This window comes from Sebastes umbrosus, chromosome 23, assembly GCF_015220745.1.
Source record: "Sebastes umbrosus isolate fSebUmb1 chromosome 23, fSebUmb1.pri, whole genome shotgun sequence".
Taxonomy (NCBI): domain Eukaryota; kingdom Metazoa; phylum Chordata; class Actinopteri; order Perciformes; family Sebastidae; genus Sebastes; species Sebastes umbrosus.
Genome location: NC_051291.1, coordinates 372,434 through 389,740, shown reverse-complemented (window position 1 = coordinate 389,740; position 17,307 = coordinate 372,434). Strand labels below are relative to the sequence as shown.

General features: G+C 40.3%; 2 protein-coding genes across 2 annotated transcripts; one reads left to right on the top strand and one right to left on the bottom strand.

The window, feature by feature from the left end:
• Positions 1 to 334: 334 nt before the first annotated feature.
• On the top strand, positions 335 to 3,005 carry LOC119482818 (toll-like receptor 1). The gene is made up of 2 exons (XM_037760695.1): positions 335 to 425; positions 524 to 3,005. The coding sequence occupies exons 1-2, from the start codon at positions 412 to 414 to the stop codon at positions 2,991 to 2,993; spliced, it is 2,484 nt and encodes an 827-aa protein (XP_037616623.1). The 5' UTR covers positions 335 to 411; the 3' UTR covers positions 2,994 to 3,005.
• A 1,125-nt stretch (positions 3,006 to 4,130) lies between these two features.
• Positions 4,131 to 7,284, bottom strand: LOC119482819 (toll-like receptor 1). The gene is made up of 2 exons (XM_037760696.1): positions 7,189 to 7,284; positions 4,131 to 7,090 (listed from the first exon to the last, which is right to left on the bottom strand). Exons 1-2 carry the CDS (start codon positions 7,200 to 7,202, stop codon positions 4,621 to 4,623), a joined length of 2,484 nt encoding a protein of 827 aa, XP_037616624.1. The 5' UTR covers positions 7,203 to 7,284; the 3' UTR covers positions 4,131 to 4,620.
• Positions 7,285 to 17,307: the final 10,023 nt, after the last annotated feature.

Below are 17,307 nucleotides of genomic sequence, written 5' to 3'. Positions count from 1 at the left end.
CACAGGTTTTTAACACGCTGCAAATACTTCTGATGATGAATGAATGAGTTCCAGGGATGTTATGAGACACGGTGAGCCTTATCCATCCGTTATCTGTAACCGCGTATCCTACTTAGGGTCGGGGGAAGTAGTTGTAGTAGTAGCATGTAGTTTTAGCCTCTACAGATATACAGTTACATGTTCCCAATACAGTCAGAAACGTTTGAGGATACAGTAATAATAGTGCTACTGTGCAATTATCAGTAATGTGGAAGAAAGAAAAGAGGAATTTACAGAAACAGGAAGAGAGATGTGATATTTGATAGGTGATTTTCAGAATAAAAGAGGATAAAAGTCGGAGCTCAAAGAACACAGCTCAGACCTGATGAGCTCCTGACACGCTGACTGTTGGAAACCACTCTTTCTGAAGCCATGTCCACACAAAGGTAATGTACTCCTCTCTGCTTCTAAAATGCTTGGTGACTGTCCAGCTGTTTGCTTCATTCATTCTGACTCATTCATTTCATTGATTTTGACGTTTCAGGACAAACGTAGCTTTGCTGATTGGGACCATTGCCATCGTGTCCCTGATGAAACCGGACTGTGTGGCTGTAGAAGGAGATGAAAAGGGATTTAAACTGTGCGTCACATCGAGGCGAGCGATGAAAGACCTCTCTCATCACAATCTGACCAACGTTCCCTCCGATCTTCCCAGTGACCTGCAGTATTTGGACATTTCTCACAACTCCATCCAGAGACTGAACGGAGCTCCGTTTTCTGGACTGTCCCGGCTCTGTTATCTGAAGGTAACTCACTGTGGCCTGCAGGAGATCTCTCCCAGTGTCTTCAGTCACATACCAGCACTCAAAGTTCTCAATATATCCTACAATGACTTACCTGTCGTCCCTGACATTTCATCTAAACTGCTGAAAATCCTTGATTTGGCAAACAATCTGTACAACAGCTATCAAATTCCAGCCTCATTTCAGAACCTAACGAATCTGGATGTGCTGTCATTAGGTAGCACAGCGGCTCTGTCGGTCCACTACAATGACTTTGATCCATTGACCAACGTTTCTCTGCATCACCTGGTGTTGGGAGCAGGAATTCACTGGCAAACGTATGATTCTGGTGCTCTCGCAAAACTGACGTCTCTTCAAACATTCACACTTTTTGCATCTTTTTGCGGAGATTCCAGCATGTTTGAGAACGTCCTCGTGGACTTGAATGTGACGAGGGCAACATCACTGAGATTCATCACTCTATTTCCAGACAACTGCAACGTGACCGGCCCCTTTTTTAACAACCTGAGAACTATGCCATTTGTACAGAATCTCACCGTAGAAAACACCTGGATCAACAGCTCATTTATGGAGGTGCTTCTGAAGAACGTGTGGCTCTCCTACCTTTATGACCTCTCATTTGTCAACATCACTTATAATGAAGATACACCAGACGGGTTTCAGTTTCGCACCATTAATCACACAATCAATCTTTGCTCAATTACCTTCAATGGTGTTACTCATTATCAATACAGGTACCCCACAATCAACATTAGTTTAGAGACCGTTTCAAATCTGAACTATATCAAGTTCTCTGGGACCGGAATGAACATTTTACCGTGTAAACTCCTGTCTGCCCTGCCATCACTGGAGACGCTGGATCTGTCAGATAACCTCTTAACGGATTCAGGCTTCTGGTGGTATCACTGTTCGTACACCTCCGTCTTCCCCAAACTCAGGAGACTGTCTTTGAACAAGAACCGCTTCAGCCGTCTCTCCTTTATCTCTGAGAAGACGCATCAGATGAAGACATTAGAGTCTCTGGACCTCAGCTTCAACTCCATCTACTTGGACAAGGACTGCTCTTGGCCTGATCAGCTGACTGAGCTCCGCCTGGCGAACAACAACCTGGGCAACAGAGTCTTTCAATACCTGTCCATGAACTTTGAGAGGATTGACTTGTCAAAGACGGGAATAACAGCCATAACGCAGGAGGATATGTCTCGGTTTCCCAAGCTGACACACCTCCAACTCAGCTCCAACAGCATCCAGGTGATCCCTGCAGATCTCAGCTCCCTGGTTCTGCTCAGCCTCTACGTAGACCAGAACGCTATCACATCTATATCCGGGGAGGTCTTGGCAGGACTTCCCAGACTTCAGACCCTCAAAGCTGGAAGCAATCCATTCGTCTGCTCATGTGACTCCTATTGGTTCGTCTCTGTTCTCAACAAGTCTTTGCTCCCGGACTGGCCCTTAGATTATACATGCAGCACCCCGCCATCTTTTGCAGGCCTGTCTCTCTCAGAGTACAAAACCAGTGAGCTGTCATGTGAGATGTGGCTTCAAGCTGCAGTTGCTATTCCTGTAATAATAATGGTATGTGCAGTCATAGGTCTGGTCTTCTATAAATGTGACGGAGTGTGGTATACAAAGATGTTATGGGTGTGGATCAGGGTGAAGAGGAGAGGCAGGAAACGCTCCAGCAGGTTGCAGAATGCATCATATAGTTATCACGCGTTCATCTCCTACAGTCATCAGGACTCCGGCTGGGTGGACGGCCAGCTGGCGCCCTCTCTGGAAGGTGCCGGGTTGTCACTCTGCGTTCACGAGCGTGACTTCGTCCCCGGCGAGTGGATCATAGACAACATCATCAACTGTGTGGAGTCCAGCTACAAGACGCTGTTTGTCCTCTCCAAACAGTTTGTCCAGAGCGAATGGTGCAACTACGAGCTCTTCTTTGCCCAGCACAGAGCCATCAGCGTCCAGCAGGACTCTTTAGTCTTCATACTTCTGGAGCCCATTCCGACAGACTCTCTGCCCAAGAAGTTCTTGAGACTTAGAAGTTTACTGAGGCAGCAGACGTACCTCGAGTGGCCCAAGGATGAACGGAAGCAGCAGCTTTTCTGGGCAAGTCTTAAATCCATGCTGCGCATGGCAGACAAATCTATGGTTCTGAAGGACGTGGCTTTGGCCTTTGCCGATACAGCACCTGTACTTACAGATCAAGTGTAAGAACTCAAAGGATATGTTCTCATTTATTCAGGTCGATGTTGGTTGATGTAAATATTCCTCCTGTCTATATTGAATGGGGGACAAAAATGTATTCCAAACATCAGCTGAAGCTAACACAAGGCTTCAGCCGTCTGAGTTAGACAAATCAAGTTTATAAAGATTCTGTCTTTTTAGTGTGAAAAGGCCTCTTTTGCTTCCACAGATTTTTCCCTGCTGAGCCGTGTCTTTTCCCAGCAGAAAACCATTATTTGCGGCCTTATATACTTTTCCTTGTATATATATATATATATATATATATGTATGTGTATGTAGTGGAGTGGATTGCTACCAAACCAAATTCTGTTGTGTTTAACATGCGATGACAATAAATCATCTTGATCTGATCTGATCTTGTGTTTGTGTCCTCTGTTTAGAGCCTCTAATATTCGTGGTTGTGAAATAAAACCCTGTCTGGTTATTTATTTATTGAAGGACAGACACCAGCCAATGGGAACAGTTGTTCTTAAAAAATGACTAATACGTGATCTATAAGTATTAATAAATGATTCAGTAACGTTTACTGTATATACATTAGTGATAACTTAAAACTCTGTTTATACAAAGTGGTATGAAAACCTTTTATAGTATATCAATATCAAGAATGTAGAGACCCAGTACACACTGAGAGCTGACAGCAATGGCATTTACCACATTTACATAGATATATATATATAACAGTTTACACCTTGATAAACTTTTCCATACAAAGCTCATAATTTTCTATAAATGTTTCTTCATATGATTAAATCATGTACTCAAATGAAACCCTGACAATCACATTGCCTGTTTACATAAAGCAGATACAAACTTAATTTTCTATGAATTTACCTTTTATATAATTAAATTGTGTACTCAAATTAAATGATGAACCCTAATCTATATTTAGTATGTGCTGCATATCCCGGGACAATGCATTAATAATTTAAAATATTCTGTGTTAAATATGAGTGGAAGACATCGTTCTAGTTCATTCCTTCATGCCGGTGTGTGGGTGTAGAGTTTCATTACAAACAGTAGATGGAGACATTTACTTCAATTAAAACAGAGGACACAAACACAAGATCAGATCAGATCAAGAGGATTTATTCACATTGCATGTTAAACACAACAGAATTTGGTTTGGCAGCAATCCACTCCACTTAGATATATATATATATATATATATATATATATATATATATATATATATATATATATATATATATTAATGTTACAGCATCCAACATCGACCTGAATACATGAGAACATATCCTACTGTAATATCTAGAACCATTTTAACTCTGACTGACTAGACATATTCATCTTCAGCTACATGTTGACTTATTGAAATGCTTTAAGAAAAGATCCTGTAAGACTTACAACTTGTTTCTTCTGTTCTTAACGTGTATGTTAACCTCTAATTACAGATGCCTACAATTCAGTTTTAAACATCTGAAATGTGAGTTCCACATTTCTCAATTTAAATGATCACTTTTCATAACTCACATACAAAATATCTCCTGTTTTGTCAGTCAAGATTTTGATTAAGTACCATTAAGTGTATTAAAATAATTCTTCTTTTGCTATCTGAGAACTGAGATATTACTTCTTACACTTGATCTGTAAGTAGAGGTGCTGTATCGGCAATGGCCAAAGCCACGTCCTTCAGAACCATAGATTTGTCTGCCATGCGCAGCATGGATTTAAGACTTGCCCAGAAAAGCTGCTGCTTCCGTTCATCCTTGGGCCACTCGAGGTACGTCTGCTGCCTCAGTAAACTTCTAAGTCTCAAGAACTTCTTGGGCAGAGAGTCTGTCGGAATGGGCTCCAGAAGTATGAAGACTAAAGAGTCCTGCTGGACGCTGATGGCTCTGTGCTGGGCAAAGAAGAGCTCGTAGTTGCACCATTCGCTCTGGACAAACTGTTTGGAGAGGACAAACAGCGTCTTGTAGCTGGACTCCACACAGTTGATGATGTTGTCTATGATCCACTCGCCGGGGACGAAGTCACGCTCGTGAACGCAGAGTGAAAGCCCGGCACCTTCCAGAGAGGGCGCCAGCTGGCCGTCCACCCAGCCGGAGTCCTGATGACTGTAGGAGATGAACGCGTGATAACTATATGATGCATTCTGCAACCTGCTGGAGCGTTTCCTGCCTCTCCTCTTCACCCTGATCCACACCCATAACATCTTTGTATACCACACTCCGTCACATTTATAGAAGACCAGACCTATGACTGCACATATCATTATTATTACAGGAATAGCAACTGCAGCTTGAAGCCACATCTCACATGACAGCTCACTGGTTTTGTACTCTGAGAGAGACAGGCCTGCAAAAGATGGCGGGGTGCTGCATGTATAATCTAAGGGCCAGTCCGGGAGCAAAGACTTGTTGAGAACAGAGACGAACCAATAGGAGTCACATGAGCAGACGAATGGATTGCTTCCAGCTTTGAGGGTCTGAAGTCTGGGAAGTCCTGCCAAGACCTCCCCGGATATAGATGTGATAGCGTTCTGGTCTACGTAGAGGCTGAGCAGAACCAGGGAGCTGAGATCTGCAGGGATCACCTGGATGCTGTTGGAGCTGAGTTGGAGGTGTGTCAGCTTGGGAAACCGAGACATATCCTCCTGCGTTATGGCTGTTATTCCCGTCTTTGACAAGTCAATCCTCTCAAAGTTCATGGACAGGTATTGAAAGACTCTGTTGCCCAGGTTGTTGTTCGCCAGGCGGAGCTCAGTCAGCTGATCAGGCCAAGAGCAGTCCTTGTCCAAGTAGATGGAGTTGAAGCTGAGGTCCAGAGACTCTAATGTCTTCATCTGATGCGTCTTCTCAGAGATAAAGGAGAGACTGCTGAAGCGGTTCTTGTTCAAAGACAGTCTCCTGAGTTTGGGGAAGACGGAGGTGTACGAACAGTGATACCACCAGAAGCCTGAATCCGTTAAGAGGTTATCTGACAGATCCAGCGTCTCCAGTGATGGCAGGGCAGACAGGAGTTTACACGGTAAAATGTTCATTCCGGTCCCAGAGAACTTGAAGTAAGTCAGATTTGAGACGGTCTCTAAACTAATGTTGATTGTGGGGTACCTGTATTGATAATGATTAACACCATTGAAGGTAATTGAGCAAAGATTGACTGTGTGATTAATGGTGCGAAACTGAAACCCGTCTGGTGTATCTTCATTATAAGTGATGTTGACAAATGAGAGGTCATAAAGGTAGGAGAGCCACACGTTCTTCAGAAGCACCTCCATAAATGAGCTGTTGATCCAGGTGTTTTCTACGGTGAGATTCTGTACAAATGGCATAGTTCTCAGGTTGTTAAAAAAGGGGTCGGTCACGTTGCAGTTGTCTGGAAATAGAGTGATGAATCTCAGTGATGTTGCCCTCGTCACATTCAAGTCCACGAGGACGTTCTCAAACATGCTGGAATCTCCGCAAAAAGATGCAAAAAGTGTGAATGTTTGAAGAGACGTCAGTTTTGCGAGAGCACCAGAATCATACGTTTGCCAGTGAATTCCTGCTCCCAACACCAGGTGATGCAGAGAAACGTTGGTCAATGGATCAAAGTCATTGTAGTGGACCGACAGAGCCGCTGTGCTACCTAATGACAGCACATCCAGATTCGTTAGGTTCTGAAATGAGGCTGGAATTTGATAGCTGTTGTACAGATTGTTTGCCAAATCAAGGATTTTCAGCAGTTTAGATGAAATGTCAGGGACGACAGGTAAGTCATTGTAGGATATATTGAGAACTTTGAGTGCTGGTATGTGACTGAAGACACTGGGAGAGATCTCCTGCAAGCCACAGTGAGTTACCTTCAGATAACAGAGCCGGGACAGTCCAGAAAACGGAGCTCCGTTCAGTCTCTGGATGGAGTTGTGTGAAATGTCCAAATACTGCAGGTCACTGGGAAGATCGGAGGGAACGTTGGTCAGATTGTGATGAGAGAGGTCTTTCATCGCTCGCCTCGATGTGACGCACAGTTTAAATCCCTTTTCATCTCCTTCTACAGCCACACAGTCCGGTTTCATCAGGGACACGATGGCAATGGTCCCAATCAGCAAAGCTACGTTTGTCCTGAAACGTCAAAATCAATGAAACGAATGAGTCAGAATGAATGAAGCAAACAGCTGGACAGTCACCAAGCATTTTAGAAGCAGAGAGGAGTACATTACCTTTGTGTGGACATGGCTTCAGAAAGAGTGGTTTCCAACAGTCAGCGTGTCAGGAGCTCATCAGGTCTGAGCTGTGTTCTTTGAGCTCCGACTTTTATCCTCTTTTATTCTGGAGATCAACGATCAACCACTAAATCTCTCTTCCCGTTTCTTCCTCCTCCAAATTCCTCTTTTATCATTTTTCTTTTTTTCACATGACTGATTGTGAAAGGGGATGTTTGATTCATGATTATATAAAGTTAAATACAGATAGTATAAATATAATAAACTATCCAGTGGATATGTTTTCTTCCCAGTATTTGAGTTTTTGGACTGGAGACTTTTTAAAGACTGGACGGGTAAATAAGAGCTTTTTGTCGGGCAGCTATATACATACATAATTTACTGTACGTGGATATGTAAAAATAAAAATAAACCTGACTACAATAATATCACAACAATAAAGCTCAGTGAATAGCATTAAATCAAATGAATAAATGCACATTGATCGAAGTTAAAGTTAAACAGTCTTGCTTCGACATGTGCCGTTACTATGCTAACGCTGTGCTATGTTGGGCCAGTTACATTACCAAGTCCATAGAGGAAAAGGGGTTCCTTTGTTAGCTGGCGGTTCCGTCGGTGACGGAGGAAAACCAGATTGCAGATTGGAGGAAACCAATCGCTCCAGTCCTTTGTTACTTCTCGAGTTAGCAGCTCTGCGCTAACTTGCTTTTTGCTCCTTGTTGCTTGAAAAGTAAGCTGGCAGACTGTGTGGTAGCTGTGTGTAGGCCTACTGAGCTAGCCAGGAATGTTTCTGGCAGGCTCTTGCGTCCAAAGTGGCAGAAATATGAATTGCTGCAGCTAACCGCTGACCGCAGGTTGGTCTCAGAAGGTAACGTACGAGTTGCAAAGCTCTGGCGAGATGGTTAAGGTTAGGCATTGACCTCCAATGGTTAAGGTTATAGGCATTGACCTCCAATGGTTAAGGTTATAGGCATTGACCTCCAATGGTTAAGGTTATAGGCATTGACCTCCAATGGTTAAGGTTAGGCATTGACCTTCAATAGTGAAGGTTAGGCATTGACCTCCAGTGGTTAAGGTTAGGCATTGACCTCCAATGGTTAAGGTTAGGATAGCTCGTCAGGTAGGGTCTCTTGTGGGCTACCTACACTACAGGCCGACGCCACACGTGAAGATTATAAGATAGCAATGTTATTTTGACTGGCTCTTGGACTTTCAGCAGTTTGGTCGGATTTTGCGTATTCTTGCCTTGCTGTTAGTTAGTAGTTGGCTTTTATTTTTTTTATTACCGATGACTGTAAATGTAAATGGTACCCATTAGTAGAGGTGCATGTGGCCATATAGTTCACATTGCACCTTTAAGGTGTTCTTGGGCGGTCCATATGAGATGAGGCGGACTATGAAACTACAGATACTGTATACTTAACTAGACATTTGTAAGGAAAAAACAATCATCAACATCAAACAAGATGAAACTGTCAAATATACACTGAAGAAAACATCACATCTAAAAACAAATAAAAAGTAATTAATACAAATTTGACACTGTATAGTCCCACAAGTTCCATCAAGTCATTTTATTATCCAGATGAAAGTGACATGAAATTATCTGTTCTGATATGAAGTCATGAGGATATATGCAGGTTAACTGTTAATATCTGTTAATAATCAACTCACACACAATATAATGGAGTGTTTACTGCATATTGTACATGGAAGTGCAGTGTGGTGATTAGAAATCCCTCAGGGTCTGGAGGAATTTATCTGCAAAGACAAAAAGAAACTTTGATTTGCCCGTTTCACTATTTCATTTCTCCTTTCTTGTTTGTGGTTTCAACAGAGGACTTTACTGACTCCTCTCCACTCTTTCATCAGATCCCTTTTTACCTCATATGGCATATTTGAAATGTGGTTGAAACACAATTATGGCATATATTTTTGTAGAAATAATATTTCATCAGATCGGGGTTGTGTAATATATTTTAACTTATCTGTTACAGAAAGTACACGCATACTACATTTAGTTGAAACAAACTCATAACTGACCAATGTTACTGAGATCAGAGGAGATTATGGAACAGATTGATTCACTACTTTGTCATTTAGCAGCAATAGATCATTACAGCAAACTCTGCTCTCTGGTGGGCGATAGTACATATCTAGAGGAACCCCGGGTTTTTATTTACAACCACAAAGTGGTCAACATGTTACCTGTTTGTTGAGACAGGCCCTTCAGCTGGCACTGTCCCAGGATCAGCTTACAGGTGTACAGTCCGAAGCATCCCGCGCAGTCTGAAGAACAGCTGCAGCTCCTCGTTTGGATTCCTCTGCAGCTATGCTGAAAGAAATATGGATATGATTTCATTGTCATAATACTCGTCTTAGAAAGAGGAAGAGCAGTAACTTCTTATACCTATACTTAATACAGCTCTCTTATAAAGTAAGTTCTGCCGAGCTTTGTTCAACTTCACTCCATGTTATTCTAAATTCTAGTGAAGATCCCGAAGTTTTAGAGAAATGATGCTCAAGAATATTTCTATTTGATTTAATGGTGCAAAAGGAAAAAGAAAAAGTATTGGGTTTTAATACTTTATCTGATGTAAACATTTAGATGTCTTTATGATTTATTAGATATTATTATGTATTTTTAATTTTATTTACCCAGCTGTTCTCTGCATGTTGGGTTTCATATTGCACTGAATGAAAATAAATGGCTGCCTGACCGGCGAGAAAACAACAAGCTTCTTGCAAAACATTCCATTTTAGTTCATTATTCTCTCTGTTGCTTGGAGGGGATTCCTTTGAATTTCATTAAATTTCCTTTTTTCAGACTTTTTTTGTCCGACATTTTTCAGATCTTTTTTTTCAGACTTTTTTTAGGACATTTTTTCAGACATTTTTCAGATCTCTTTTTTCGGACATTTTTTTAGATCTTTTTTTTGGAAATTTTTTCTGATTTTTTTTTCAGACATTTTTCAGACATTTTTCAGATCTTTTTTTTCAGACTTTTTCCAGATTTTTTTTTCGGACATTTTTCAGATCTTTTTTTCAGACTTTTTTTTCGGACATTTTTTCAGATCTTTTTTTCAGAAATTTTTCAGATCTTTTTTTTCAGACATTTTTCAGATCTTTTTTTTCAGACTTTTTTTACGGACATTTTTTCAGACTTTTTTTTCGGACATTTTTTTCAGACATTTTTCAGAACTTTTTTTTTTTTTTACTTTTTTCAGAACTTCTTTTTTTTACTTTTTTCAGATCTTTTTTTCGGACATTTTTTCAGAAATTTTTCAGATCTTTTTATTCAGACATTTTTCAGATCTTTTTTTTCAGTATTTTTTTTGGACATTTTTTCAGATCTTTTTTTTCAGACATTTTTTCAGATCTTTTTTTTCAGACTTTTTTCAGATCTTTTTTTTCTGACATTTTTTCAGAAATGTTTCAGATCTTTTTTTTCGGAAATTGTTTCAGATATTTTTTTCAGACATTTTTCAGATTTTTTTTTCTGACATTTTTCAGATATTTCTTTTCAGACTTTTATTTTGGACATTTTTTCAGACATTTTTTTCAGACATTTTTCGGATCTTTTTTTTCGGACATTTTTTCAGACATTTTTCAGATCTTTTTTTTCAGACTTTTTTTCGAAAATTTTTTAGATCTTTTTTTTCAGACTTTTTTTCGGACATTTTTTCAGATCTTTTTTTCGGAAATTTTTCAGATCTTTTTTTTCGGACATTTTTTTTGGACTTTTTTTCGGACATTTTTTTTTAGACATTTTTCAGATCTTTTTTTTCAGACTTTTTTCAGATCTTTTTATTCAGACTTTTTTTTCAGATTCTTTTTTTTCGGACATTTTTTCAGACTTTTTTTTTGAACATTTTTCAGATATTTTTTTTCAGATTTTTTTTCGGACAGTTTTTCAGACATTTTTTTTTAGACATTTTTCAGATATTTTTTTTCAGATTCTTTTTTTTCAGATTCTTTTTTTCAGATCTTTTTTTTCGGACATTTTTCAGATCTTTTTTTTCAGACTTTTTTTTCCGTAATATCATGTAATTTTAGTTTGCAGATAATAAATATACCCATACACTACATGATGCTGTGGCTGGTTTAGGAGATAATTCCTACACTGTAGGACAGATTTTAAATACGTTGTGAGAGAACATTGCGTATGAAACACTTCAACACTTCTGAATGAATGAGGCACAAAATGATTAACTGAGATTAACTTTTGCTACTCACTACAGTAATCTCCGAGTAGCCAGTAGTACTATCTTATTTTTCTTTCTTTATTTCTTTATTTCTTTATTTCTTTCTTTCTTTCTTTCTTTCTTTATTTATTTATTTATTTATTATTTATCTATTTTATTTTTTTTATCTTTATTTTTTTATTATTATTATTTCCTGACTTATTTGTCTATTTACCTTCCTGTATTTACTACAATTTGAATTTGATGTATCCATGATTGAGAATCAGAATCATTATGTGGTCAGCTGTGGTTGTCTGTGTGTATGTGGTTGTTGTTGTTAGGTACGATTCATGTGTTGTGTCACAGACTAACTGTCCGAGGCTGGAGCAGATCCTCACATCGTGCGCTGCAGGAGAGCGTCAGGAGTACCTAAGGTGTCAAATACCTGTTGAAGCTATATAATAGTACTGGCGATGGCCTTGGCATCCTGGTCACTCCGAGTCAGCACGCCTTTGGTTTCCCAGTTCTGTTAGCTAAGTGTTCAGCTAATGTATGAGCTAATCTTTATCAATGAATCTTCAAAGTATACTGACTACTGAATCACCTGTCATTGAATGAATCAGTGAGGAGCTGCAGTCTCAGCTGCAGTCTCAGCTGTATTTGTAATGTCCCTGCTCCCCCTGAGTCTTACTAAGTCTTTTTGAAAGTAGTCAGTATACATTAGTCGTCAGCACTCACCGTGTCAGAGTTAAACTGTCCGAAATGCCTCGCACGGCCTCCTTTGACGTTCTTTCTCCTGGTGAATCCACCAAAACCTCCACGCAAGGAGCTCGTATCTGTTCCCTGTGTTGCTCCAGTACCAAGAGAAGACTCATTCTTGGTGGACATATGTCTCCCAGTGTCTGCAGTCTGCAGAGGACGAAGGACGCTGGTCCACCCGGCCTCTCTTCGCCATCCTGTTCTCAGCCTCAGCCCTGACTCTGCAGATGGAATAATATGCAGGCAAGCTACGCAGATGATAAAAAAGTATTTCATCTGTAGGAAAGGGACATCCATTATCCAGGATCCTCTACTAGTAACCTGAAACTGTCTCCAAGCTCAAGTCCCATTTATATCCCTTCCTGCACACCGTCTCTGCCACACCCTGCTCCAAAATGTCCTGCAGGGACGTGTTTAGTCTCCTGATGTAATACAGACAGGTGTTTCTCTCTGATTAACCTGAACCATGTGGGCTTTGTTGCAGAATATGATGATTCATCCAAGAATATGACAACTGCGACAATGGCAATATTTACAGTGAGACGGGTCTATATACAATATGGAATATAAATATAAGTGAGTGAATAGAATAGTAATGAGTGTGTATGCTCTGTATGTAGCCCTATGTATGTGTGTGTGTGTGTGTGTGTGTGTGTGTGGATAGGAGGGGCAGCATGTGGCGCTTGGTGGGCGCCCTGGTGAGGTCAGAGTTCACCGTCCTGATGGCCTGGGGAAAGAACCTCCGTCTCAGTCTCTCTGTTTTGGCAGCGTGGCTGCAGAGGCGTTTGCCTGACCGCAGCAGCTGGAACAGTCCGATGTTTGGGTGGTGAGGATCCTTCATGATCCTACAGGCTCTGGTTCTGCACCTACTGGTGTCCAGGTCCTGCAGGGAGGGGAGTGTGGTTCCAGTAGTGCCGTCGACTGAACGCACTACTCTCTGCAGAGCCCTCCCATCTTACGCAGAGCAGTTGCGAAACCAGGCATTGATGCTTCCTGTCAGGATGCTCTCTACAGTTCCAGAGAAGAAAGACTGAAGGAAACCCAATATGTCACAAAAACAAAGATTAGTAAAAAAAAAACATCATAAATTCCATTGTAACCGTTATGAGCAACCCTGGAGTCTTGTTTCCATGGAACCCGTTCAGTCCACCTGGAACCAATGCAAATACCCCTGGAACCAGCCGAGTAAACCCACTCAAGGTCTCCTGGACCCTCTTGAATGTCCCATCAGCTACCTCCCTCTATAGGCTGGCTGGAACTCCCTAAAGTGACTCTGGGAACTCTTTCAAACAATCCATGAAATCCTGCTGGTCTCCACTTTTAAACCCGCTTCCTCACTCCACTGATTTTCCAGCGCGTTACTTTCATAAGTCCGTGTTCTCTGCTGTGGTTTGGTAAACCCTGCAGGATTATTATAAAACAAGCGAGAGGAACTAAAACTGAACCCTCTGCTGCTGTGGGCTCACACACATTACAAAAGTTTGGACACTTTTTGGTGTTTTTTAATGATGAATTAAAAGACTCATCCCGAGTCCTTTACTTAGAAATCAGTCTACCGGCTGTCGTAGACAACCGAGAAAGTCTTGGAAGGTTTCAGTTTTTAAGTTACATTAAAATCTGTTCACACAATGGCAATACAAAGCAATTAATAATTAATAATTCTTCCATACAGTCCCTTTAAGGACAAGCTGCCCTACGTCCTGAGTCACAGGAGCTGATTCTGAGGAACGGCTTCCCTGGTTCCCTGACACTCTCTGATGACATGGAATCTGTTTCAACATACGAAAGTTTCCTGTTTCCTCTTTTTATGTTGCCAAAAAAACTAAAAACAACAACAGCTGCTTGTCAGAGTAGAGACGGAGTGAAGTCAGACTCGTGTCAGACGAGGATACGTTTGAGCTCCTTAGAGACCTTTGATCAGTATCCTTAGTCATTAACCCAGCTTTATATATATGAATACTATTCTATCCACACACTTAGTAACCTTAGAAATAAAGACTTCTGTCCTCTTTGTTTATTCTCTGTGAATAACCCACTCCTCCCGAGCTTCCTCATATATATTCACAGCAGCAGCACTGTTGATATAGGATGATGTTGTAGCTTCAGTGTGTGATCAGACTCCTCACTGAGGACGTGTGATTAAAGAGACACTAACATGTTTACCATGAGGTCGCTGTGCATTGACATAACTGGTGTGTTGTCTCCTTGGAGACCAACCCAAAGCGCAGGATGTGTGCTCAGGTGACCAGAGTCTGAACAGTATCGGGGACAGTGTTGTGGTGTCGTGCACCAAAACAACCGCCGTGATCAAACAGCGCCATTGAAACCTCGGAGGAGGCCGAGACAAAGACGGCGGTGCTCTGTTTGCTCTGCTTTAACGTATTAGTCCTGTGCTGTATGGGCTGCTGGGTGTTTATAGTATATTGACTCCTGGGATCCAGGCAACATACTGTCACACTGTGAGATAAGGTTCTGCTAGGAAACATGTCAAACACTCTCTATTATGTCTTCAATCACAAGACAGCGTGGGGATTTCCAATGTCACTTCCTTAAAGTTTCAGTAGGCAGAATATGTTTGGCATCATTGGGCAAAGATTTTCATAATAGCCTTTCAGTATTCAAGTGTTCTGAGAGATAACTAGACTTCTGCTCCTCCTCATGGCTCTGTTTACAGGCTTTAGAACATCTAGCCCGTGACGGGAGACTTTGACCAATCACAGGTCATTTCAGAGAGAGAGAGCGTTCCTATTGGCTGAGCTCCGGTCATGTGACCGGAACTTGGCGTTCCTTCACCAGATTTTACAAAACGTTCTCATTTTACAGCTAAACCGTGCACTACAAGATGATTCTGAGAACATCTGAGGAGCGACATAGGCATTAACGTGACAGAATATTGATTCAGATTTGATCAGCGCTGCCTAGTTTCACCGTTTGGTCGGAGTTGACGAGTGATTGACAGCTGCTCAGAGACGGCAGACTCCAGCTCGGCTCTGATTGGCTGTTTTCCTCCGGTCTGTGAAATCTTGCAGATGCCGTTAGGAGCACCGGAGGACAGTGGAGGACACAGAGACACATGATATTTTTTCCAGATTACCCTTCTCATGATGTACTGTCAGGATATAGTGACCGTTTTATAAAAATAACTTTAATAATCACATTTGCTCCTTTTCAACCCACTGCTGCTTTAACCAAACTCGTTCTGATGATGTGAATGAAGAACTGTATTTCCAGCTTTTACTGTGACGTCAACTTTCCAAGACATGTCCTTGTGGGTTACCTGCATTAAAACGGGTCCAGCTTCCATATGGAGCATCTATTTCAGAATCAGAACCAGAATCAAAATTGTGTTTATTGCCAGGTGTAAGAGATATACACTAGGAATTTGCTTTGGTTATGTTGGTGCAAGTCAAACAGTATAATAACAAAAGAATAGATAAAAACGTTAGAATAAAATAATAATAAAAAAAAAAATACCAATATATACAATATACAAAATAAGTTATAAACAAAAATAATAAGAAGAATTGAATAATAATTATAATAATAATTATATAATAATAATAATAATAATAATAATAATAATAATAATAATAATAATAATAATAATAAAAATAAATAAAGATTAAAAAAATAGAATTAAAAAAATGGAATAATAATTTGTGATATCGGGTTGTCTTGTGGGTTGACTGCTTTGAATTGGACCAATAATCAATAGCCTACTGGAAACTTAAACTCTGGATTTCCACCACCTTACATTTGTTTATGTTCCTTTGAACTTGGAAAAAAAACCTCCAAAGAACTTGGAGCCGATTCTAGCTGACATTCACACCTCTACGGGCAATTAGAGTCAACAATGAACCTAACCTGTCTTTGGACTGTGGGAGGAAACCGGAGAACCCGGAGAAAACCCACGCTAACAACTGCACCGTGCAGCCCAATACTAATATACTCATATACTCATATACTAAATCTAGAGTCACTCTAACCTGGCATTGTGCCTCCTCTATTTGCTTTTAGATTGCACCTCAGCAAAATGACCCAGATATTCTTGGGTGGGAAAGAACAATACAATACAACTGACCGCAAAACTGAATAAAGGAGGAAGTAAGGGAAGGGGAACTGACTGATAAAAGAAGTTCACAGGGACTTCCCTGACAGAGAGGTGTCTGGTAGTACAGTATATATATATGGACAAGAAGAAAGTAGTTCTCTCTGCCAATCAGGAACAAAGGAACAGAGCAGTGACGGATGAATGAGCTGTTATTCTCTAGCTCACTGAATATGACGTCTTATTACAGTTAGCATTTTGGGATTGTTGTGGAGCAATGCACTTGTAGAAGTGAAAGAATTAAAGCTACACAGGAGGCGAACATGCTCTCCCAAGAACATATTTGGAGGAACCTTTTTAGGGTGAAAGAAGAACAGATCCACAGAAAATAACAGAACCATAGAGCTCTATTAACATCCGGAAGATATTAAAGGAGACATATCGTGCCCATTTCCAGGTTCATATTTATATTTTTGGGGTTTCTACTACAACATGTTTACATGCACATTATTTTTCTCATCCTGTCTGTCTGTCTCTGTCTCTCTCTGAAACGCTCCATTTAAGCACCTGTCTCATATGTATACTTCATACTGTTAATCTTTGCACATTTCTTGGAAATTTTTCACATTTCTGCACAAAACTCCCACTTCTAAAATCTGCACAGCGCTTTTATTTTAATTCAGATATATTATAACCTCTCAGACGTCTGACTGCACACAATCAAGCTTTGTGGCAGGATATTCTGTTTGAATATATATAGGGCCATGTATGTTCATTATGTCTTTGGATACACACTTGGTACACACAACACTTGGTAGTACACACAAATCCATTGTTGGATTTGGCCTCATTAGGGAAATAGTTTAGAATAAATAAATAAAGTAAAATGATAAAATACTTTCTAATTAAAGGGGTTTATATTCTGCAAATCCGTCCTCAGTTATCTTGTGAAATGTTGATATTTCAACCAAACAATGTTGACAAATCCTTTGAGATTTTGATTACATTTTTTATTATTTCTATTCATATATTTTATTATTTGATTTAATTATACAATAATTACAATAAATAAGATAAGATATTCCTTTATTAGTCCCGCAGTGGGGAGATGTGCAGTGTACAGCA